At 44.8% G+C, this 26111-nt stretch overlaps 1 protein-coding gene across 4 annotated transcripts in view; it reads right to left on the bottom strand.

Moving 5' to 3' along the window:
- Window positions 1-1167: 1167 nt before the first annotated feature.
- Window positions 1168-26111, bottom strand: part of LOC126291794 (uncharacterized) — a 146181-nt gene continuing 121237 nt past the window's right edge. For 2 of the 4 annotated variants that reach the window (XM_049985487.1, XM_049985489.1), the window contains 2 exons: window positions 12780-12866; window positions 3787-7520 (listed from right to left, as the gene is read on the bottom strand). In XM_049985487.1, coding sequence (XP_049841444.1) covers window positions 5589-7520; window positions 12780-12866 — 2019 coding nt within the window. In that variant the 3' untranslated portion in view covers window positions 3787-5588. Of the gene's footprint in view, window positions 1242-3786; window positions 7521-12779; window positions 12867-26111 lie in introns of those variants that run through there. The other 2 variants (XM_049985490.1, XM_049985488.1) reach the window with 2 other exon arrangements.

Genomic DNA, 26111 nt, shown 5'->3' with positions numbered 1-26111 from the left:
TTTATGAACAACTTGATGGAGTAGCAATGGGTAATCCAAACTGAACAATAATGGTATATTTGGAGAAATGATACAGTTTAGATATAAAATTAGTTTCACAGGGTAAAAAATATAAATTAAGAGCTACAACAAATTTTGAAAATACAGTACTATTTATTGTGGATGATTTTCACTATAATGTGATGAAACCAAATCTGTATTCCCTAGCATCATTATCTTGTTTTAAACTTGTAACACCACTAAAATTTGAGGCTTTTTTATCATTATTCTTAGTATAAAATATGTATATGAAAATTTACATACATGTATCAAATAACATTTTTGATTTTTCTTTTAAAATAAATTATATGTTATATTTTTCTAAACCTTTCAACAAAAATTAAGAAGACCCATTTATACAGAATTAGATTTTTTTCCTTTTTTGTTATATTCTAGAATTCATTTTTTACATTTATCTGAATATTTTTCTTTTGTTGTTTGATACTTATAAAACATTTTTTGAATTTACATCAGCTTAAGAAGACTTTTTTATGTTTTCCAATGGTAATAATATTCTTAAATGTTCTCCAATTGGAATTACTTTTAAATGCTCTTTATTATAATATTTAGAAATATGAAATTCCCTGGCAGATTAAAACTGTGTGCCAGACCCAGACTATAACTCAGGACCTTTGCCTTTCGTGGGCAAGTGCTCTACCAACTGAGCTACCCAAGCATGATATGTCCCTTCCTTACAGCTTTACTTTCGCCAGTACCTCGTCTCCTACATTCCAGACTTTACAGAGGCTCTCCTGCGAACCATTGTTTGGAAGTTTGGAAGGTAGGAGACGAGGTACTGGCGGAAGTAAAACTGTGAGGAAGGGGCCTGAGTTGTGCTTGGGTAGCTCTGTTGGTAGAGCACTTGCCTGCAAAAGACAAAGGTCCCGAGTTCGAGTCTCGGTCCGGCACACAGTTTTAATCAACTAGTAAGTTTCATATCAGCGCACATTCCACTGCAGAGTGAAAATCTCATTCTGGAAAAATCCCCAAGGCTGTGCCCCTAAGGCATCAGACAGTAACATGACTTAGTTTTAATAGACACCATAGTGAGCACCAACCTTTAGCCAGGGCCCATAAGTGCAAGTGCAGTGTAACAGCGAGCAGATTAGATTAGGATCTTTGCAGTTTCACAGTGACAGAATAATGTTTTCTCATTTGTTTACTGCAGTCTGTAGGTCGTTTGTAACAGCATACAGCTTGCTCTACAAGAGATACATAGTGTTAAAAATTATTTCATAGCGTGAAACATATAAGTACTACAACTGTGAGAATCTATATCTCTCCTTTACACTTGCACCTGTGTGGAACATGAACGACATTAGATTTCTAGTCTGCACCATGATATATACATGTAAAGAAGCACTGTTACATTTTAGTGTTCACATTTATAGATTATATTTAGACAAACAAGTTGGTTGAGTCACACAAAGGGAAGTGAGTCGTGAATCACTTGTGTTCGTGCCATTCATTATTTGACATCTTGTCTTTGTGCTACTGTCACATCGTTTCTTATCCGATTTATGAGAGTCACTGACCTACCTGCCTGTGAGTGGCAGTATCAGCGCTATCGATAAGAGCACTGTCGTACTATCTTTGGAGCGACCGCTAGTATTTCCGGGTCGTGGTGTGTGGATGGAGCTCCAGTAAGGTCTGAACAGCCAGTACTGGCCTGACTGTTGATAACACACATGCACTGTCCAATGGAAGGAGACGTGAGCAAGGACAACTATTTTCTGGGCCCCTTCAATTGGTCATCTTGTGGGACGTGGGTCAGTTCCTTCCTTGTGGAGATATGTTGGATGCCCAATGGGCAAGTGTTTCCTGTGCATGATTGGGTCTGAGCCAGTGTCTCAGGATCGTCGTGTGTCCGAGCTGTCAACAGACATCAAGGAATTCAGGATGGAGCTCCACTGATGTCTGGACAGCCAGTACTCGCCCGACCGCTGGGAACACACACATGCACTGTCTGACAGAAGGAGACATGATTGGCGACGACCGTTGGTTGGTCGTTCGGTCGGTTGTCTCATCGGCCGACGTGTATTTGGTCTTCCGATCACTTCTGGGGCCCTTCAATAGATCAGCTTGTGGTCCTTGGGCCGGTTCCTTCCTTGTGCAGAGATGTCGGATTTCCAATGTGGAAGTCTTCGCTGTGCATGTTTGGGTCCAAGCCAGTGTCTCCGGGTAGTCGTGCATCCGAAGGCAGTCGAAACGGAACAGCAGTCAGGTTCAAAAAGCCATGACTCGCCCGACTGTTGCCTACACACACGACTTGAGTGGGGGCGACCTTGGTTGGTCGTTTGGTCGGTCGTCTCATTGGACGACGCCTATTCGGTCGCCGACCACTTCCGGGTTCCCTGTGTGATTCCTCGTAGTTGTTCCACAGTCACTGGTTTTACTATCATTCGAGTTGTTTGTGGAAGTGTTCCTGCAGAACCGTGTGTAGCTTGTGGTTTTGACTGACCAGTTATTGTAACGCTGTCTGCGTGTTGGATGGAGTGAGTCAGTTGGGACGGAGCAGCAAGCAAGTCTCTGCTGCGCCAGGCCAGGCCGGGGCCACTGGCGGTGTGCATGCGCTGTCGGATCGTGTGGCACTAGTTGTGAGAGTGACAAGTTCGTTGCCCACTGAACCTGGACGCTGAAGTTGAGTGATCAGTTAATCTGTTATGAAACCTCAACTATTGTGACGTCTCCTCGTCCATTTGTGGGTTGTTGCCCCCTTGGCCGTTCAGGCTAGCAGCATCGTATGATGTGCTAGAGTTGCGAAATCTTGCAGACGTCTTCTATGTTGTGATTAATTATTAAATTGACCAGCGGTATTTTCTGCCCTGTGGCCACTAACGCTCCAGTTACCTGCCCTGGTCGTTAGCGTAGTTTGCAGGCAGCGTGCCTTTTCCTTGTCGCCTTTTTCTAGTTTTGGTTGCTATCCGATTACCACACTTTAATTTTTGGCTGCCTGTCTCACCTCCCCTTACGTTTGAGCTACCTCCCCAGGCCGACCCTTGGAACACTCCTGAGCACGACTTTTTCTGTTTGTTTAAAATTGTGATTTTCATTTTAGTTGAAGTACTGTGCAAGGCCATTGGCCGTCTATTAATTCAGTTTTTTTAAATTTTACATTAAGACCTTCAGCTATGTAAAATTAAAATTTTGAGCATTGATTGTTTTTAAAAAAATATTTCTTAGAAATTGTTTGTAATCCATGCCCTAAGCCGTAAGTTGTTCCATGTGTTATGTGTGGCCTTCAGACTTATTGTTTAATTGTGATCTTTTAAGCCATTATGTAAATAAGTGATTTGTAGAAAAATAAAGTTGTGTGTTTGATTGTGCAACTCACAATAACTTTTTATGGCCCCATCCACTACCTTAACCTTATCCTGTGTGCTGTCTGACTACCTACGAATCAGGTTTCAGGAAGTCTGAGTCAGAGAAATGGAATGATAACTGGGTTGAAACACATGTTTTTTTGTTATAACCGTTTGTGTAGGTGTGTTATTATTGGAAAAGAAAAAAAATGGTTCAAATGGCTCTGAGCACTATAGGACTCCTGAGGGCATCAGTCACCTAGAACGTAGAACTACTTAAACCTAACTAACCTAAAGACATCACACACATCCATGCACGAGGCAGGATTCGAACCTGCGACCATAGCAGTCACGCGGTTCCAGACTGTACCCCTAGAACCGCTCTCCCACACCGGTCGGATTGGAAAAGAAAGGCAGTTTTATGAGGAAAATTCTGTTATTATGAAATTACAAATGTTTATTAACATTACACACACAAACACAAATATACATAATGTGATCATACGAACTAAATTTTTATCACACAAATAGTAGGAACTTTATTTCTGTGTTTGATTAGTTAAGTATTACACCATTCATATCACTGGCAAGAATAAAATATTCCGCTCCTTTCCTTAAAAGTGGTAAATCCAAAAACATGAATTATGGCTTGGGAACTGTATCATTACTTGTTCTTTATAATCGATTTCTCTCATACACCGATCATCATCCAGTTATTTGTACCAAAGGAGAACAAGTGTATGCGAAGTGCATACATTGACTGTACATAGTGCCTTGCAAAACATTTTTCCATATTTTGTATAACAGTCAATCTGTGTATAACGCATTTATACTAGATGAAAAAGTTTTTTGAGACCTTATGTACAGTCAGTGTATACACTCTATTTGTCAGGAGCACAAAATGTAAGCCAGTTGCTTATTATTCCAAAAGTACTCGCCCTAATTGTTAATACATTTATCCCACTGTGAGACAGAATGATCAGTGCCTTCACTGTCTATGGAATCATGATTGCACCCAGGCGTGCACTTCGTCGTTCAAAACAAATCGACGTCCACAAATATCTTTCTCCAAATTTGTAAATTACGTGAGGAGAGATTGGGTCTATATGGAGGATGCGTTTGGAATTTCCAAGAATACTGCTTTCTAGCACACTCTAAACAATTGTGGGAACATGTGGGCGTGTCCATTAACAGTTATGGCGATTAATTTTGAAATAATGAACTGCTTACTTCCTTTTTTCCATCTGTCTCGTTTTAATCTGACTGCTCCTTATATAATTATTCTCCTCTAGTACAAATGAGTTGAGTATGACTGATACTGACTACAAAAAATAGTGCTGTATTGTGTGATGCTGTTACTAAACTTTAAGAAAGCTGTCTACTAGTGCCTGTAAAAAATATATAAAATAAGATATGAACATATCAAATGACCAAATTGTTATCAGTTTTGTACAATTAAAATGAATGTATGTCCATTTCCATGTATCACCATAATTTTATCATAGTACAACTGTGTATACACATGCCATGTGAGCAAATCAATTGTCATAACTGAAGCACATCTGATGGATGATTTAGCTGTGACAGTTGTATATTTTTGTGTCCTTGAGACTTCCATGTTCTGCCCATTGTTTGATCAGAAGTTCATATTAAGGACAGTGACCAGTCTACCTAGAAAGCTTTAACGATACCATAGACAGCAAAAGAAAGCAGTGAGGTGAAGAAACAGTCTTTGTCTTTTTTGCTACATAGAGCATATATAGCATAATTAACATTTTATATTGAGTAGTACACTGCCCAGAGCGAACACAGATACATAACTATATCAGACATAGAAAAATACATACTGTTACAACAGAACATTGATTAAGAGGAAAATTTTCCAAACACACATATATGGAATCACATGATGGCTGTTATGCACGCACATTTATACTACATCGTGCAGGACCATTCATTAAATGCTCTTCTTCAAACGCTTCACAGTCACGATTATGCATTATTTAGTAAGACAGCAACCCCAATATGCAGGCATGTTGTGTTGCGAGAAGTAACAGTCTACCAATACATATGTCATGGACAGTGTTCACTCTATATTTCACAGCCCAACAAAACTTCATCTAAAAACACTCATTTTACACTTCCACCTTCTGGATAATTTCTGCCCAAAATGTTTGAAACATTCGTAATATCAGTTTTTACCGACGACTTTTTGTAGTGAAAGTAGTTGCAGTTCAGCTGCGGAGATTATAAAAGTGAACACAAGCGCCTGTGATTTTGACCAGTATGACACTTTGTACCTCTGGAGCGGACATCATCGCCCACCTCGACCACTTCGGCACCCTGCAATCGTGCCACACAGACCACGTTCCCCTCCTCCTGCGCCACTTGCTGGGCTGTCTTTCCTGCTTTGTTCTGCACCCCTACAGGCGCACCCGCTCGGAGTAGCACGGTGATGACATCAGCGTGACCTTTACCAGCTGCCCGGTGCAGAGGGGTGTCACCATTTACGGTCTGAGCTCGCACGTCCGCACCATTGTCCAGCAGGAAGGCGGCACACTCGGCATTGCCGTTCAGTGCAGCAAAGTGCAGCGCCGTGTAGCCGTCGGAGTCCTGTGCACGGATGTCCGACCCGGCAGCCACCAGCAGGGCGGTGCACTCCACGTCCCCGTTGGCTGCTTCGCAGTGCAGCGGCGTGCCGCCCTCCCCATCCAGCGTTGCCAGACTGGCGCCGGCGTCCAACAGGAGGCGGATGCAGTCGACATTGCCAGCATTCAGAGCTGTGTAGTGCAGAGGAGTCGATCCGTCTGCACTCTGGGCCAGCACGTCAGATCCGCCGTGTACGAGAAGTTTCGTGCACTCAGTGTGACCACCTCCTGCTGCAAAGTGCAATGGAATGTAGCCATCGTTATTCTTTGCATTCACGGCAGACCCACCGTCTAGGAGAAGTCTTACGCAATCGGCGTGACCCTCTTCTGCCGCACGGTGCATCGGAGTGGCCCCGTCACGATTCTGCTCGTGCACACTGGCACCCAACTCGATCAACAGCCTGACGCAGTCTGTGTTGCCCATAGCAACGGCAAAGTGCAGAGGCGTGTTACCTGCATTATCCTGTACTCGCACACTTGCATCGACGTCTGTCAGCAACTTGACACACTCCACACTCCCGAACACAGCTGCAGCATGGACCGGTGTATAACCCCCCGAGTCCTGTACATTGACTTCTGCACCTGCAGCTACCAAGACCGCAACACATTCTGCATTGCCACCACCCGCTGCAACGCAGAGAGCAGTATCACCGCGGTTATCAGTCTCGCATACGTCTGCGCCAGCGTCTAACAGTACCGTCATACAGTCGACACTGCCACTGCCTGCCGCACAGATCAGAGGTGTATCCCCATCTGAGTTCTGCCCGTTGACGTCTGAACCACTCCTTATAAGCAGTCTCACACTGTCTGCATAGCCGTTCCTCGATGCCAAATGCAGGGCTGTAGAGCCGTCTTCAGTTTTTGCCTGTACTTCTGCACCTGCTTCTAAGAGGAGCGAGATACAATCTGCACTCCCAGAGGTGGCGGCGTAGTGTAGTGCTGCATTGCCGTACTCATCTGTTTTGTTCACATCTGCACCGATATTTACAAGTGTGTGAAGAATACCGGCGTTGCCGACGGCCGCGTCATAGTGTAGTGATGAGATTGCCGGATGCTGCTCGAGTTCACCCTCTGCGGGAACTACCTTAAGCTTTACTCCTCGAGTGTCTCCTCTGGCAGACAGGCACAACAGTCGACCTCCAGATTCTGCAAGCAGTCTCTGACATTTCTCACCTGGAACCACCGTCGCACGTTGCACTATAGTGCCCCCATCCACAAACAACATGGCGCCCCTATCGTTACCTACCAGGTACATGTTGTGCAGCTCTGTCCATTCACATCCACTGGCGTCTACTCCAGACTGTGCTGTGGATAGGGCACCCCCATCTGGAACCCCTACAGCACAGCTGGGGCTAGAATTACCACCTAGTTCCTGTCCTCCCACCCCTGTCGACACTTTTTGTTGCTGGCCAATGCCCTGAAGGCTTCTCAACTGGTCTGCACGATCATCTTTGGCTTTCAGGTTTGCTACTGCGTCACCAGTTTCATCTTCTGCTGTGTTGACATTTGCGCGTAAGAGTAAATTGTGAACCTGTAAAAGAGCATGAGTGTTTAGAACCCAATCGTGTCAGATTATTAGTTTAATTAATACTGAAGGTGTGGCAACGTCACAGTCCTGTTATGTAAAAAAATAGTTTTAAAATAGGTTTTTGTTCTTACAGCTGGAAGATATTAGTTCATGGAGCAGTCCACAGAAATACTGATCTTTCTTAGTGTCCAGTGGACACAATAAATGTTTTATCAGAAAGAATTTTATAACTTAGAAGACTCGTACATACTTATTAATACGACTTACAGACTTGGTCTTGATATCGTCTGGAAGGGAAACAGCTAATACTTCGAGTCTCGTGGTACGCTACTACAGTGTCGCATCACTGCAAGCGCCAGCGGCAACAGCCTCTACTGGTCCCCAGCGTACTCGCTGCATGTTGTGGTTTGAAGAGTCGCTATCTGAGATAACTGTGTAACGTAATTTTCATACGTAGTACGGTAAAGATCCTTCCAGCAGCCTACTGTTTACGAGTGACGTAATTGTTTTACTGAATCTGAATACTGAGTAAGACAAAAACTCCTCAAGTTGTCCAAGAGCATCTGACGATGTTGTAGAGCAAGTCAGACAAAGCTTCACGAACAGTCCTACAAAATCGAAATGGCGTCCTTCTTAAGAGATGGGCAGCTCACACATAACTATTTTGTGGGTCTCTAGAAAACGGTTGCATCTCAAACTGTGCAAGTCGATAATGGTGCAAGAACAAGAAGATACTAATAGGATTTCTCGTAAGGACTTTGTTTGGAAATGTTACGTTGTTTGAATGAAGATGAAGGTTTCACTGGAAAGATTATCTTGAATGGTGACTTTTCACGTAGGTGGCAAAGTTAATAAACACAATTGTAGAATTTGGGGCAGCAAAAATCCACGAAAATTCCTGGAACATGAATGGAATGCGCAAAATCGAATGTGTTTTGTGCACTAAGCAAGAGCAAAGCTTGTGGCCCTTTTTTCCAAGAGAAAACTATCAATGGGTTAGTGCACTTCGATAGATTGGAAAACTTTTTGATCCCCCAGATTGACGTTGGTGCCCAAGAGCGAGACGTAGAGTTATGCAAGATGGCGCACCGCCACACTACCTCCCTGACGTCCAGGATTTCCTAAATGTCCGCTTTCCAGGTAAATGAATGGGCCGAGGTGCACCAACTGCACTGCTGCCACGGCCACCGGACCAGCCACCTCTTCACCTGGACTGTCAACATAGAAAATGGTACAAATCATATAAGAGGAAACTGTTTTTGACTGTCGTCGTGGTACCTGACAGCAATTCAGTTATTGGCTACACTTAAATGCATGTCAATGATTCATCCTTAATAACAGGGGAAAAAAAAAGGTTTTAAAGGTTCCCACCATAACCTGGTAAATGTTACAAAAAAAATAAAATAAAAAAAGAAGCACACATAAAGGCATAAGTATCATAACTACATACAGTGATGTACAAAAAGTATATGAAGAGAAATATAGTACTAGCTGACGTACAACTGAAGGAAGTGAACAGCGTGTAGAGAACGCAGCGCTGTGACACGTTCCATGGTACATAGCGCTAATGTAGCAAATATGGCAGTCAAAACAGTACAAATATAGTGTTACATAACTGTAATAATTATAGCATTTTCAGTTTATAGAAACGACAAGATGATAGCCTGCTTTTACACAACAAACAGTTACAGTTAATTAATTCGTTGTTCCTAGATCGATGTCTACATTGATATTTTCGCTCTGCAACGTAACGTCGAGAATATTTTGCCTACAAAGCATAATATCAGTCAAATAGAAACGTGCTAGAAATGTACGGTACGGAGGCAGATATGAATGCACCAATACGATTCCATGCATGACCGACAAATGCTCAAGATGTTCATACTACAAAAGTCTATATAATTGCTGCGTACTTCTAACAGTTTGTCAAAAAATTTTAAGAGAAGGGCACATATGTCTGATGTCCAAAGAACACAAAAGGGCTGTATATTACTGTGTTCAACAGCCAGCATAATGCTCGTATTAACGTAGACATTGACCTGTGCACAATATGTTACTTAACTGTAACAGTTGACCTTGTAAAAGGAGATTACAGTTTTCATAAACTGAAAATGCTTTGCTGTATTGCTTCTAATGCCATATTCGTTACATTAGTGGGTATACATATACTACATCGAACACTTTCTACAAACTGTCCATTTATTTGGGTTACATGTAGATCAGTATTTATATTTCTGTTGGCCTGCGTTTTGTGCGTCACTCTGTGTTCTTAAATATTTGCGCCTTTATATGTACTTGTTTCTATATTTCTTTACAAAACATTTTAACTGCCATAGACATTTATCAGCTTACGATCAGAACTTTCAGTATTGGATTCTGTGCTCTTATTCAGAATGAAACATTGACAAGAAGTTTAGTGTAGCCAGAAACTGAATATGCTTTCAGGTACCGTGAACTCCAGTCAAAATATTTTACTCTTATACAATTTGAATCATGTACTATGTCAACGGTCTGCTACTTACATAGTGCCCGTCCACGGTAAACTACATTTGAAATTTGTAAACGAGCATTGTATTTCAGTTTTATAATTTCAAGCGTACTATTGTCTCATGTAGCATCTAGCATTTTACGTTAACGTATTTTCATACAGTCTGACATTCCAATACAGCAATACATCAGAATTTACCACCTATTTATTCCATTGGCTCTATCTGTAAAATTGTAATTCCCCTTCATCTGGTTTTTAAACTACTGCACCTATTTCTCATTATTTTGTATTATTCTGTAAAAATATCCTATATTTACTGAACTGCCATCTGGCGGCAGCTTGCAGTACGTGCAAGTCTACCTACCGATGTCAGCTGGGTAGCTTCGCCCAGTACTGTCGACAGACAAGACAGCTCCTTAAACTGTCTCACCGTACCACTGTTATGTGTCTGTTCTACTACACAATGACGTGCTGCATAGTGTAGCTTATAGGTATCTATTGCAACCAAACTTCCTTATTTACTTGTTATTCAAAAACTCTTGTCGAACGTAATTTTTTACCTATGTCTATGAATTAGTTCCACGAATTGTATTGAACTCTATTTTACAGCTCGCAATGGTGAACACGGTTGTGACAAAGCGTCTTACTTCAGTAGTCGATGCTTTAGTCGATGCTTTGTATTATGTGGTATGTATTATTATGAAAAATCATTAATTTCGTGAATTCTTTATACACTCCTGGAAATTGAAATAAGAACACCGTGAATTCATTGTCCCAGGAAGGGGAAACTTTATTGACACATTCCTGGGGTCAGATACATCACATGCTCACACTGACAGAACCACAGGCACATAGACACAGGCAACAGAGCATGCACAATGTCGGCACTAGTACAGTGTATATCCACCTTTCGCAGCAATGCAGGCTGCTATTCTCCCATGGAGACGACCGTAGAGATGCTGGATGTAGTCCTGTGGAATGGCTTGCCATGCCATTTCCACCTGGCGCCTCAGATGGACCAGTGTTTGTGCTGGACGTGCAGACCGCGTGAGACGACTCTTCATCCAGTCCCAAACATGCTCAATGGGGGACAGATCCGGAGATCTTGCTGGCTAGGGTACTTGACTTACACTTTCTAGAGCACGTTGGGTGGCATGGGATACATGCAGACGTGCATTGTCCTGTTAGAACAGCAAGTTCCCTTGCCGGTCTAGGAATGGTAGAACGATGGATTTGATGACGGTTTGGATGTACCGTGCACTATTCAGTGTCCCCTCGACGATCACCAGAGGTGTACGGCCAGTGTAGGAGATCGCTCCCCACACCATGATGCCGGGTGTTGGCCCTGTGTGCCTCGGTCGTATGCAGTCCTGATTGTGGCGCTCACCTGCACGGCGCCAAACACGCATACGACCATCATTGGCACCAAGGCAGAAGTGACTCTCATTGCTGAAGACGACACGTCTCCATTCGTCCCTCCATTCACGCCTGTCGTGACACCACTGGAGGCGGGCTGCACGATGTTGGGGCGTGAGCGGAAGACGGCCTAACGGTGTGCGGGACCGTAGCCCAGCTTCATGGAGACGGTTGCGAATGGTCCTCGCCGATACCCCAGGAGCAACAGTGTCCCTAATTTGCTGGGAAGTGGCGGTGCGGTCCCCTACGGCATTGCGTAGGATCCTACGGTCTTGGCGTGCATCCGTCCGTCGCTGCGGTCCGGTCCCAGGTCGACGGGCACGTGCACCTTCCGCCGACCACTGGCGTCAACATCGATGTACTGTGGAGACCGCACGCCCGACGTGTTGAGCAATTCGACGGTACGTCCACCCGGCCTCCCGCATGCCCACTATACGCCCTCGCTCAAAGTCCGTCAATTGCACATACGGTTCACGTCCACGCTGTCGCGGCATGCTACCAGTGTTAAAGACTGCGATGGAGCTCCGTATGCCACGGCAAACTGGCTGACACTGACTGCGGCGGTGCACAAATGCTGCGTAGCTAGCGCCATTCGACGGCCAACTCCGCGGTTCCTGGTGTGTCCGCTGTGCCGTGCGTGTGATCATTGCTTGTACAGCCCTCTCGCAGTGTCCGGAGCAAGTATGGTGGGTCTGACACACTGGTGTCAATGTGTTCTTTTTTCCATTTCCAGGAGTGTATTATGAACATCGAGCTGTTGGTTGTATATGCCTTCAGATCTGAAGATAGCCATTTAATTGGTCGAATTAAGCAACCGAAGAACTCGTCCTTGCGATCCTGGCAAATAAAGAAGCTCTCCCAACGAAAACTAAATAATACATTTAAACATCACCTCCAACAACACTGAAAATGTCAGGTAATTGTAACTTCCAAGTGAAACCTCCCGTACAAAACTATTCAGAGAAAACACTGAAAGCGTGAGTGCGTATGGGCCAACGAACTCTAACGTCGAAGTATCATTAGTGTTAAACAGAACCAGAGTATAACAGTGACAGAAATGCTGGTAGAAATGTTCACCATAATAAACGGCTCTGAGTACTATGGGACTTACCATCTTAGGTCATCAGTCCCCTAGAACTTAGAACTACTTAAACCTAACTAACCTAAGGACATCACACACATCCATGCCCGAGACAGGATTCGAACCTGCGACCGTAGTGGACGCGTGGTTCCAGACTGAAAAGCCTAGAACCGCTCGGTCACCCGGGCCGGCTCACCATAGTACAGTAGCTCCACATCCATTATTGTGACACAATTGTCTCATATAAGAAGAGTTACTCTAAAACAGTCATATTTACCTCCACATGACCTTCTTCCATGGCCTTTTCAGTGATAAGATCCAGCCAACCTTCCGCCATATTTGCACAGACCAAGGACACGGCAAACTGAAAAATATACACTATGTAAATAGTGTTGCATTTTTTAAAAGTCTTTCTCAATGTAAATACAGTTTACAGAGTCCGAACTGCTTACATAGTCAACGAAAACCGGAAAGGTCGAATAGGGGAAAAATCGTGTAGTCGCAAATTTTTGTACAGTGGTGGGAGGGACAGTCCTGACCAATGAGGTGCAAACAGTGATGTTGGGGATGGCGTTTAAAAGTATTTCGTAAACAACGGTTTCTAACGAAAATATTTCCTTGTACAAAATTTCCTACAAAAACGGTCCTATTGATTTTCTCTCCAGAAGTAATACAGCCTCGGCGTTGCAGGGCACAGAAAAACGCGTTTTATTGAAAATAGTGTTTTTTACTATTAAATGAAGTGGGTTAAGGACAAATATTAAATGTATGTACCATATCTAAGTGCAGTCAATTGTATTAAGGAATAAATAGTGATCCAGGAGTGTAACAGTGTAAGACGTTGTGGTCTCCTGACCTTCATTGCTTACATATTCCTCTTTCACAATCATATTCCGCACATCAAGACGCTTCATTCGAACCCAAACTCGATAAGATGAAGTCAATGTTTTATGAATTCATGTAAACGATATGCAAATAACTAATAAATGGCAAGTGCACACCATGATTGAAATACTCGAGGCTGGCGTACACACATACGTTCCAGACACGTCTGTCACAGGAGCTTTTAGTTCGAGAGGGGCAACCACACGCCAGTAGGCCAGTCCCAACCCATCTACATTGGCCGGTGGCCGCCCGTGGAGCGGAAGAGGAGGAACGACCCCGTGTTTGGCTTAGAAGCAAATTCCGCTACATTGTGTGGGAGCGGCCAGCTTACGTATTCTTTACACATAGCACGCAGTTTCAGAGATTTTCACAGGGAGACAGGAAACGCCAAACGCCGATACTACAGATTTACGGATTGGTCGCCTTAAACGAAAAGTCATTCTCCAGTTTTAGAAGAGCAATGCTGATTGGCAGAGACCGAAAGATATGCCCCTTCACATCTGGCGTGGAGAGGCGCCATTCCGTTGTCGCTCTTGGAGCGAGGAACAAGTCTCTTCTCAGTACTTCACTGGGAGAGCACCTCTGTTGAGAGCGAATCGAAGTGCGACTCTCTATGTTGAGTCCTTGCGATTAAGCGTTGTTCACTGTGTTGGCCGACACATTTATTGTGCGGTGTGAATGGACAGAGTTGAGTGTCATCGTGGTTCTCTGACCGGTGTACCACGCCAATAGTTAGACTAGGGGCGAATAGGAGTCCCTGAATTCATAAAGGAGTAGAGAGAGTTCGATTGGCGAAGGTCAATCCAGATAGAACGAGAGTTATCTTATTTTTCAGCAGCGAGCAGCGCAGACAACAGTCATCGCAGCTTACAGTATTGTGCGCTACAGCTATTGCGAGCCCCATATTTCCTCCACAACAGTACACTTCACTCCATTTCACTCAGACAGCCTCGACCATACCTAGCAACATTCTAAAGGATAATTCTTCAAGTTGAGTAGGCGCGCCTCTCAGCCATTCTGCCAAGTCAATAACAATATTAAACTTTGTATAGAAATTTCATTAGTGAATCCTATCTTTGAGAGGTAACATCACATTCCGAAAAGAAACAGGATATAACTTGTTCAGTTCATAACTAAAAGTGCCATTGTGATTTCTCAGAATTTTTGCAGATAATAATTTTCTTTAGTTTCATGTTTTTCTTACACAAACTAGCACTACTCCAGTACCCAAGTATCCCACTAGTTACGTAAGAAATTTTGTGAATTTTTGTGTCATTTCCTTACAGCGGACGACTCCAAAAGATATTTATTGCTGAAAGTTTTTCAGGCATTTCTCTTTAGAACGTTAGGAGCGTCTGTCTGACTTCTTTTGTAGTATGGGGGTGGAAATTGCATCTTGCGGGAGCCACAGGGTAAAGGGTACATCTCAGGTTAATCCGTTGCGCAGAATAACAGAATCTCAGATCAACCCCATTCTGACAACGGGGTGGAGGGTAGTACGTGGCTGGTTGAAGCTTGAAGGAAGTTATGTCGCGAGATTGGGGATATGCACTGCCCTCTTTGATAGCCGTGCAAACGGAAGAGCAAGCAGTATGTCACAATTCAGTGACGTTTCAGAAAGTTATGCCGACCGCCTAGAGCGCGCCTCAGGTATCTGTGTTGACGCAGAGCACAGAAACACCGGGGCTGTTTATTTTCCACAAAGTGCGTTAACACTGGATGAAATACAGATATGAGATTAAGAGACACACATTGACACATTCTGCATAAATATCTGCATAGTCTTCTACACTCCTAAAGGGGAACCGATTCTTAGTCATTTCGTATGGCAGCTGTAGCATTCTTGCGGAAAAGGAATTTTCCGCACCATCACGGTTAATTTTGTAGCAGTTTCACTTCCCAAGTATTTCCTGTCCAGTTCTATTATGTGAGCAGACAAAATAACTTCACGGAACTCATGTTTATGTTTTGGAGATATTTTTAGTCTATGAAATGAGCGATTATTCAAACTTGTTAAGTGAGCTTTTATGTGAAAATGTAGAACAGCCGGAGGCTGCCCCAAGAGCAACTCGCTCCCAGTACGTACTCCACAACGCCGACTTTATTATCGCCACTGCCATTGAGTGGTACCCTGTTTACAGCAGGACGAGCGTCAGGTGCATCACCGCAGCGATGGCTCCCCCACTGGAGAGAGGGGGAGAGCCCCACTGGATGAAAATTTCTCCATCTATAACAGGGGTAGGTCATCTAGGTGTTAGAGAACTTGGGCTATCTCAACATAAGTTAAGCAATGGATGCACCAGATTACTGTTATGCACTTGAACATGATCAGTCTCATTCCACGAGACGTATTCACGCCCTCGTTGTTGGACATACAGTAGATGTGTGGTGAGTGGCTCCACTCTGCGCAGCCCACTCTGTAAGTGCCACTGATTCCTGAATGGAAGACAGGTTTCAGCGACCTACCGAGAACAAAATCAGTGGTGAGATCATTGCAGTATCTTTCGACTGAGTGACTACGACGCTGTAGAAGATAGACAGCAGGAAGACGTCGCATTTAGCAATCCAGTCCCTTCCTTCTTACCAACACTGCATGACATTTATAGGAACGTAGCACTAAAAAAATAAAAATAAAAAATAAAAAACGACGAGCAACGAATGATCTGATGTACAAGTACCTGCAAGCACACGGATTACAATTTCAGAAACATTGCTTCATTTATTCGACAGATAGAACTTTTGATATTCAACATGTCACTAACGTGCTGTTCCATCTTTGGCCGTTATGCAATGATTTTTTCGCACTGGTGTTGATAGGCATGGGATGTCCTCCTGTGGAATATCCCGACAGTTTCTCTCCAATAGATCGTCAAAGTCTCTAGCTGTTTGGAGGGCCCATAATGCTCCAAACGTTCTCAATTGGTAAGAGATCCGGCGACCTTACTGCGGGGAAGGTAGGGTTAAGCAAGCGCGAAGAGAAGCAGTAGACACACTCGCTGTGTGCGTGCGAGCACGATCGTGCTGAAATGTAAGCCCAGGATAGCTTTCCATGAAGGAGAGCAAAACGGGGCGCGGAATACCGTCGACGTACGGCTCTGCTGTGAGGGTGCCGCAGCTTGGAGATACCCCAGGTCGTGACGACTGGTCGTCCGGCTGTACGGTGTGCGAACGTCATGTTGGTATGCCACTGCCAGTGAAGTCCTATGTGACCAAAAGTATCCGGGCACCCCCCCCCCCCCCAAACATACGTTTTTCATATTAGGTGCATTGCGTTGCCACCTACTGCCAGGTACTCCATGTCTGCGACCTCAGTAGTCATCAGACGTCTTGACAGACGAGAGTGGGCCGCTGCGGGAAACTCACGGACTTCGAGCGTGGTCAGGTGACTGCGTACCATACGTCTGTACGCCAGATTTCCACACTCTTAAACATCCCTAGGCTCACTATTTCCGGTCTGAAGTGGAGTGGAAACGTGAAGGGACACGCGCAGCGTAAAAGCGTACAGCCGACAGTTGAAGAGGGTCGTGATATGTTGCAGGCAGACATATATTCGAACCATCACACAGGAACTCCAAGCTGCATTTCGATCCACTGCAACTACTATGACAGTTGGGTGGGAGGTGACAAAAGTCGGATTTCAAGGTCGAGCGGCTGCTCATAAGCCACACATCATGCCGGTAAGTGCCAAACGCCGCCTTGTGTGGTGGTCGATTGAACAGTGGAAAAACGTTGTGTGCAGTGACGAATCACTGTACACAATGTGGCGATCCGATGGCAGGGTGTCGATATGGCGAATGCCTGGTGAACGTCATCTGCCAACGTGTGTAGAGCCAATAGTAGAATTCGGAGACGGTGGTGTTATGGTGTAGTCGCGTTTTTCATGGAGGGGAGTTGCAGCCCTTGTTTTGCGTGGCACTATCGCAGCACAGGTCTACGTTGATATTTTAAGCACCTTCTTGCTTCCCGCTGTTGAAGAGCAATTCGGGGATGGCGATTGCATCTTTCAACACGATGAAGCACCTGTTCACAATTCACGGCCTGTGGCGGAGTCGTTATACAACAATAACATCATGGTAATGGACTGGCCTGCTCGGAGTCCTGACCTGCATCCTATAGAAAACGTTGCATTGTACCGGCCTCTCCTCAGTGCAGCACTCCGTGAAGAATGGCCTGTCATTCCCCAAGAATGCTTCCAGCACCTGACTGAACGTACGCCTGCGAGATTGAAGCTGTCATCAAGGCCAAGGCTGGACCAACACCATATTAATTCCAGCATTGCCAAGGGAGGGCGCTACAAACTTGTAAATTATTTTTAACCAGCTGTCCCGTTACTTTTGAGCACATATTGTAAGTCTCGTTTAGAACGAGCACGTGTCTGGAGGTACCCCAGCCGGCGTTGGGAAACCAACCTGGCCCGACAACCAGAAGACATGGCGTCGAGTGCCGCTTCTTTTCACGGCAGGAGCCTTCCTTTGTCACCCGCGGCACAGCAATACGTCGAGGACATTGTATGCCCTCTTTTGCTGTCTTTCAGAGGAAGTCGCTCCCAGGCTACATTTCAGCAAGACAATACCTGCCTGCAGACGGCGAGCGTTACTACGGTTCGTCTTCGTGCGAGAGTCGAGCCAATGCGCTACTCACTTGCTCAATTTGTGAAGCCTTTCTCTTGAACAGATCATCCAATTTTTGTTGAATTTGTAATCATTTTAAAGTGGCCAGAGATACGTGGATGCTGCAGTGGAGGGCGTGGCGCAGGCCACAGGGCAGCTTTTCGACCCACTGCCTCGGGTGGCAGAGGCGTCACTCGCTCCGCCCACGTCAAACTCCGGCCGGCCTGCCTTCCGGAGGCTGCGGCGGGGCGAGGCGCGCCGCCCCTGCTCAACAGCGCCAAACATTGTTGTTGTTGCGGTGTTCAGTTCTGAGACTGGTCTGATGTAGCTCTCCTTGCTACTCTATCCTGTGCAAGCTTCTTCATCTCCCAGGACCTACTGCAGCCTACATCCTTCTGAACCCGCTTGGTGTATTCATCTCTTGGTCTCCCTCTACGATTTTTACCCTCCACCCTGCCCTCCAATGCTAAATTGGTGATCCCTTAACGCCTCAGGACGGGTCCTACCAACCGGTCCCATCTTCTTGTCAAGTTGTGCCACAAACTCCTCTTCTCCCCAGTTCTATTCAGTACCTCCTAATTAGCTATGTGATCTACCCATTTAATCTTCAGCATTCTTCTATAGCACCACATTTCGAAAGCTTCTGTTCTCTTCTAGTCCAAACTATTTATCGTCCATGTTTCACTTCCATACATGGCTCCACTCCATGCAAATACTTTCAGAAACGACTCCCTGACACTTAAATCTATATTCGTTGTTAACAAATTTCTCCTCCTCAGAACCGCTTTCCTTGCCATTGCCAGTCTACATTTTATATCCTCTCTACTTCGACCATCATCAGTTATTTTGCAACCCAAATAGCAAAATTCCTTTACTACTTTGTCTCATTTCCTTATCTAATTCCCTCAGCATCACCCGACTTAATTCGACTACATTCCATTATCCTCGCTTTGCTTTTCTTGATGTTCATCTTATATCCTCCTTTCAAGACACTGTCCTTTCCGTTCAACTGCTCTTTCAGGTCCTTTGCTGTCTCTGACAGAATTACAATGTTATCGGCGAACCTCAACGTTTTTATTTCTTAAAGATCACTTTAATACCTACTCCGAATTTTTCTTTTGTTTCCATTACTGCTTGCTCAATATACAGATTGAATAACATCTGGGACAGGCTACAACCCTGTCTCACTCCCTTCCCTACCGCTGCTTCCCTTTCGTGCCCCTCGACTCTTATGACTGCCATCTGGTTTCTGTACAAACTGTAAATAGTCTTTCGTTCCCTGTATTTTACCCCTGCCACCTTCAGAATTTGAAAGAGAGTATTCCAATCAACATTGTGAAAAGCTTTTCTGAGTCTACAAATGCTAGAAACGTAGGTTTGCCTTTCCTTAATCTTTCTTCTAAGATACGTCACAATTAGAGACCGCACTCGGAGTGGCTGAGCCTCGGCTAGAAAACTGGCGCGTTAGAGTAAACGTCGACAAGTGCGAAGCAACGGCGCAGACATCGCGACTGCAGGCCGATAACACTACATGCACGCCCAATACGTTTTCGTGAGAAAGTCAAATACCTCGGTGTCTGGTTGGACCGGAAATTACTCGGGGGGGGGGGGGGGGGGGGGGACACCATGACCAACAGAGCAAGCGCGAGGCTCAAACATCTCTACCCTATGTTCGACAGGCGTAGCACACTGAACAGCAGGGTGTCGAGGTCCATGTACGTGACACTTATCCGACTCCTGATGACGTACGCAGCTGCTGTCTGGGGATACGCTGCACCCACACGCCTGCGCCGTCTGCAGCTCATACAAAACAAAGTACTCAAAATCTTAAGCAGCGCTCCACAATGCACACGCATCGCGTATCTTCACCGGGAATACCGACTCGAGACTCTCACGGAGGTAATCCACAAACTTACCACAAGACTATAAAGAAACTCCAGACATTCGCAGAACCCGTTCATTCTGGGGACCTACGACCACAGCCGTAGATGAAAACATAATAGACCAAAAACCATAATTGTAAGGACCTAACATCTATGGCCAAGTAAACGCAAACACAACGGTACAGGTGAGCCACTGTTTATCAGCCACCACTACTGGATACCCAGTTGGAATACACCAGCCGAATAACTGGCACCACGCAGGGAAGTCGTACCGCACACTGCATGCAGACAAGCTATACCCACCCCCTACACAGTGAGATGATCTATGGCCGATCTCCCACCAATATATGACGATCTCGAGTGTTACAGGAATGCAGCGGCTGCAGCAAACCGGGATACATCGCCATCGCTTGCCACGTTACTGATGCACGATACCCGCACTAACAAACACAACCTTGCACGAACTGTCGCAGCTAGTAAGCCACTGCTGCTCTTACTACACATGCCACTGTCGCAGTTCTTTTTTCTCCTTGGGCCGTGCCCGTGTAGCACAGCACCGCCGTCTGTGACTACCCCCGTTTCGAGTCACGTGCTGACACACATTAGATTAGCGCCACTGCGCTGGTATCGATGGCGGTTTGCGGCAAGAGTTACGCTCAGCGCTCAGCAACTCTTGCGCTCACATCGTCCTGACAAACTTTCCTACTTCACGTTGCAAAATTCACACTACAGACGTGTTCAAATCATGACACTAAAGAAATTTCTTCCAAAACTTTGCATTTATTACACATTTACATCCACATATTCTATTCGTGCATTCAATACTTCGTATGCATGTCTTTGTTCTTAATCAACATTTTTATCCTGTCCGGCACAGTTTTTATTAACTTTTCACATGACATCCTAATATCATTCTCACGGTACCAGATTTCCTCTAGTTTCTCCATGAGATCTGTTTGGTGGTTATTGCAAATTTCCTTATACTCAGTTTCACAATAGCCCCAAAAATTTTCAGTTCGATTCATATTAGGGCTATTCCCTTGCCAGGGCAACACTTTGAGTTGCTTTTATTCCAAGTACTTGGAAACACTTTTGGCTTTAAATCACTTCTTTATTTGGGGAAAAGTTCGTTTTCGAGGATTTCTTTATATTGTTCTTGTCTCGTTGTCAACAATGTGTAATGTGCGAGGACCTTTCACGAACATCACACTCCAGACTACAACGGATGTTGGATGCCTCTCACATTGCTGCACACCGTCAGCTTTGAACTGTTCTCCAGGTCTGCGAGGAACATACTGGCTGCTTTCTTCCGTCACAGTGAATACAGATTCGTCACTGAAGCATACCTGAAGCACGTGTACAAAATTGCAAGTTAGGAAAGTTGGGAATAGTAGCATAGGAGACAATCCCAGAATTCGAATGTGCATTTTTTCAGTATCAATAAAACGTCACAATTTCAAGTCAAAACTCCTAACTTTAGATATCAGACCCACTTAATTTACCACATCATTGCACATACTTTAGCCCAGTTCTCACATGTGCACTCCTGAAACTGTTTAGCCCACGGCAATCTTTTGGTTTTCTGTTTTTTCCTCGGTCGGCATGCCTTTAAACGACAGTCAAACAGCCTCCTCCTCACTGCCACAGGTGAAACTTGAACACCCAAAACTTTTCAGCTGACGGCTCACGTTTGTAGAAGTAAGTTTACAGTTCACTGTTGCCATGTTTGTAAGTATTGATGTAGGACTGATTTTTATTTTACGTCAACGTTTTCCTTTGCTGTTTGGCTTGTATTCACCACCTCTCTGCACTGAAAGTTTGGTTCTGCTGACAGTTTTTTGTGATAGTCTAATTCTGCCGACACTCCCTCGCTGTGTATAACGATTTCAGAGAGAAGAAGTTCCAGAGCCGAAACTCTCTCAGGTGAAACATCTTTTGTCGTCCCCATAACCTCACTTTCTTTGGAAACTCCACGATTTATTCCTAGAGCTAAAAACATGCAAGTTCATAAGGCGTATATAATGTCTTGTTAATGTAGCAAGAAGTTGAAAGAATAAATAACAAGTCGAAGTACACCTCAAAAATATAAAACATTACTGTAAACACTGTTTCAAAGTGTGTACACAGACAACTAACATCAACACGATTTGGAAGTAAAATGACAAATGTTACCAACTGTGAAAAATTTAGTGATTTGTGAGTTGCTCGGAAGGGAAATTTCGTGCCATCAATCAAACTATTAAAACAAATGAATTATTACACTTTTCTCTCAATTTTTACACCAGAAAACTTAAAGAGTAACAAAAATACTCGTTTAATCAAATAATTTGAACACGTCTGTAAAACTACCTTACGCGGTAGCGCCGCTACAATTTCCTCGACTGTACATGTACATCACATCTACCGATTTCCGTCGCATGCAGATGACTTTTTTTTCTTGAGAGTGTAAAAGGTTACTTCTTAACAGCTGCAAATAATTACTCGTGTAGTAAAGTGAAATTAAACCCAATATATAGACACGAGATCATTGAAGTTACCTTGTCTGCTCACGCACGAGATGTGGGCGGGAAACGCTGTGGAGGCAGGGTCCGTCTATGAAATGGAAAGAGGTGGGAGAACCTGCTGCCGCGCAGGAGGGCTCAGAGTCAGAGCAGTGTAGAACAGTGTGCAGAGGTTTACGCAGGTTCTGTCCACATGTGCTTCTCATGTTGGTATTATTCGTACCACATATCCGTATTCCATACAGTGTTAATGCACCCTGTGGGAAGTAGACACCTCCGGCTGAGCCGTAGTTGTGTGCGGCTCTTCGAAAAGCGCGCCATTCGGAGTGCTTTCGCTCCGCGTCTAGTGTCTGCGGTGGCGCTTTCGTTTTGGCGCGCTGTTTGGATCGCTACCGCCGTCTGGCGGGAGGTGGAGCAAGTGTATAGTCTTGTGACGATCGAGGGATAGGTACTGGGCTGCGACCGAGAGAGGTGACGGCGCGTGTGGGGCCCTGTTGTTGGGGGTCTCAACTGCTCGCCACGTGCTTTGGCCGACCTCTTGGCTGTCAGGGGCTGAGTCTGAAGCTTAGAAGCCGTGGTGCAGCAGATCAGCGCGTCGCACCGTATGTCTTCTTATCGGCCGTTGAAACAACTGGCAGCGGTCGGCTCTGACGTGCATTTGGAAGTGCAAGGTGGTCCCGCCCTGGGGCGGAGTGTGAGAAGTTGACTACTGTTTGTATAAGAGAAGGTTTTCAAGTTCTAGTGAAGTGTATGAGTTTCTTTACCATTGGTTTTGTTGGGGTCGCCCCACGAGAGTCTTCGTTTACCTGTCCGCGAGAATGTGGTAATTGCTTCTTGGTCGGGCCATTTCATTCACACCTCGATTGGGTGATTTAGCGTCGGTGTCGCGTGTCTCTGTGGTTGGGAGTCTGTGCAGGCACCGCCCTCGCTACATCTTCTGGTTTTGGGTAACTCGGGGAGGTGGCGGCTTGTAATGCAAGTTTTGGGGCCGATCTGCTGCGGCTCTGCAGACCACCAGTAACTACTCCGCCTGTTGTGATTTAGGCCCCTTTACACGCGTCACTCCCTCACCGAGCTGAGTGTTTTTTTTTTTTTTTTTTTTTTTTTTTTTTGGAAACTGCCTTTAATGTGAAGGCTTGTGTGCTTGCTTATTCACATTTATCTTGTAACAAATATAAGTTATATAACTGGCGAGAGACAATTATTTTTGCTTAGTACAAGCTAGCTACTTAAAGGTTTTTGGAATCTCCACTTTTTGATATAACAAGTTTAAAGTCTTCTTATTGTTAATGTCAAACCTTGCAAATTGTTCTATATAGATCTATTTTTAAAAGAGTTCTATAGCTGTTGTCTTATACACTACTGGCCATTAAAATTGCTACACCAAGAAGAAATGCAGATGATAAACGGCTATTCATTGGACAAGGATATTATTCTAGAACTGACATGTGATTACATTTTCACTCAATTTGGGTGCACAGATCCTGAGACATCAGTACCCAGAACAACCACCTCTGGCCGTAATATCGGCCTTGATACGCCTGGGCATTGGGGCAAACAGAACTTGGATGGCGTATACAGGTACAGCTGCCCATGCAGCTTCAACACGATACCACAGTTAATCAACAGTAGTGGCTGGTGTATTGTGACGAGCCAGTTGCTCGGCCACCACTGACCAGACGTTTTCAATTGGTGAGAGATCTGGAGAATGTGCTGACCAGGGCAGCAGCCGAACATTTTCTGTATCCAGAAAGGCCCATACAGGACCTGCAACATGCGGTCGTGCATTATCCTGCTGAAATGTAGGGTTTCGCAGGGATCGAATGAAGGGTAGAGCCACGGATCGTAACACATCTGAAATGTGACGTCCACTGTTCAAAGTGCCGTCAATGCGAACAAGAGGTGACCGAGACGTGTAACCAATGGCACCCCATACCATCACGCCGGGTGATACACCAGTATGCCAACGACGAATACACGTTTCCAATTCGCATTCACCGCGATGTCGCCAAACACGGATGCGACCACCTTGATGCTGTAAACAGATCCTGGATTTGGCCGAAAAAATGAGGTTTTGCCATTCGTGCACCCAGGTTCATCTTTGAGTAGACCATCGCAGCCACGGTCTCTGAGCTGATAGTCCATGCTGCTGCAGACGTCGTCGAACTGTTCGTGCAGATGGTTGTTGTCTTGCAAACGTCCCCATCTGTTGACTCAGGTATCGAGACTTGGCTGCACGGTCCGTTACAGCCATGCGGATAAGATGCGTGTCATCTCGGCTGCTAGTGATACGAGGCCGTTGGGATCCAGCACGGCGTTCCATATTACCCTCCTGAACCCACAGATTCCATATTCTGCTAACAGTCATTGGATCTCGACCAACGCGAGCAGCAATGTCGCGATACGATAAACGGCAATCGCGATAGGCTACAATCCGACCTTTATCAGAGTCGGAAACGTGATGGTACACATTTCTCCTCCTTACACGAGGTACCACAACAACGTTTCACCAGTCAACGGCGGTCAACTGCTGTTTGTGTATGAGAAATCGGTTGGAAACGTTCCTCATGTCAGCCCGTTGTAGGTGTCGCCACCGGCGCTAATCTTGTGTCAATCCTAATCATTTGCATATCACAACATCTTCTTCCTGTTGGCTAAATTTCACGTCTGTAGCACGTCGCAATTGTAATGTCCATTGCCAAGTTGTTAATGTCATGCGTGGTAATCTCCTTTTCATAATGAAAATTGTCAAGGTATTCGAAATAGTTTTGAAATATTTTTAAAAGAAATGCCAGATTTAAAAAGTAATTTTGAGAAAGCCTGTTAAAATAAAGGATAACCTTATCAATTTGTGTTTTTTCACCACCACCTGCTGCCCCTACTTCCACGATAACGTTTTTGGAATAACATGTGTACTTCATTTGTTGTTTCTGAATCGGCGTAATTGACGGTTGACCGGGGATATCTGGTCACCGCGTCGCTCTCGAGTGCCGAGGCGCGCTGCGGCGGGAGGGAGGGAGGGCCGCCCCCTGCTCACTCTGGACTGGTCTAACTCAAAGGGCTCTGCAACATTAAAGAGTTTTTTCAGTGATCCTATAAATGAAGGTTATTTACTTCTTGTACATTCACAAGTGAGTGTTTTCCAACAATCCATTGTGAGCATCGAGAAACAGAATAATTCCATATATGAAGTATTAGCAGTCTTAAATAATGTAAATAAGTTATACACAACTGCAAGCAGTCACTTTTTTTCAATAATAATGCTTTATTACATGAACCGGTTTTCGAAACTTTTCAGGTTCATCTTCAGATGGTTTCGGGAGGATCCGGGAAGTTACATCATTACTGGTTGTAGCATAATGTTGGGTGCTGGTTTGCGACAGTATAGGCGGCTTTTTTCGTATCTGTCTGCCTCCGTTCTGATGTCCAGAACACTTTCACACGTACTATATTAGTTTACACTTTGACAAGTTGGTTGCAGTTGTGTATAACTTACTTACACTGAATACACAGTCACGGTTCTAAAATATCCGCAACGGATAAGCATAGTCTTAAATAAAGTTTCGACACGTCTACATTCAAGGAAACATGAACATTTTGTATTACTAAGTGTAAAAAAAACTGCTGAACGATTGTGATGACCAGTCTGTTAAGAAATTTGACATGGCAGTATCAACGTTTTTTGATGCTTCAGTAGACTATTTATCCTCATGGTTACAGGAAATAGCTG

This window comes from Schistocerca gregaria, chromosome 9 (genome assembly GCF_023897955.1).
Source record: "Schistocerca gregaria isolate iqSchGreg1 chromosome 9, iqSchGreg1.2, whole genome shotgun sequence".
NCBI classification, from domain to species: Eukaryota; Metazoa; Arthropoda; class Insecta; order Orthoptera; family Acrididae; genus Schistocerca; species Schistocerca gregaria.
This window is presented reverse-complemented; position numbering and strand designations above follow the sequence as displayed.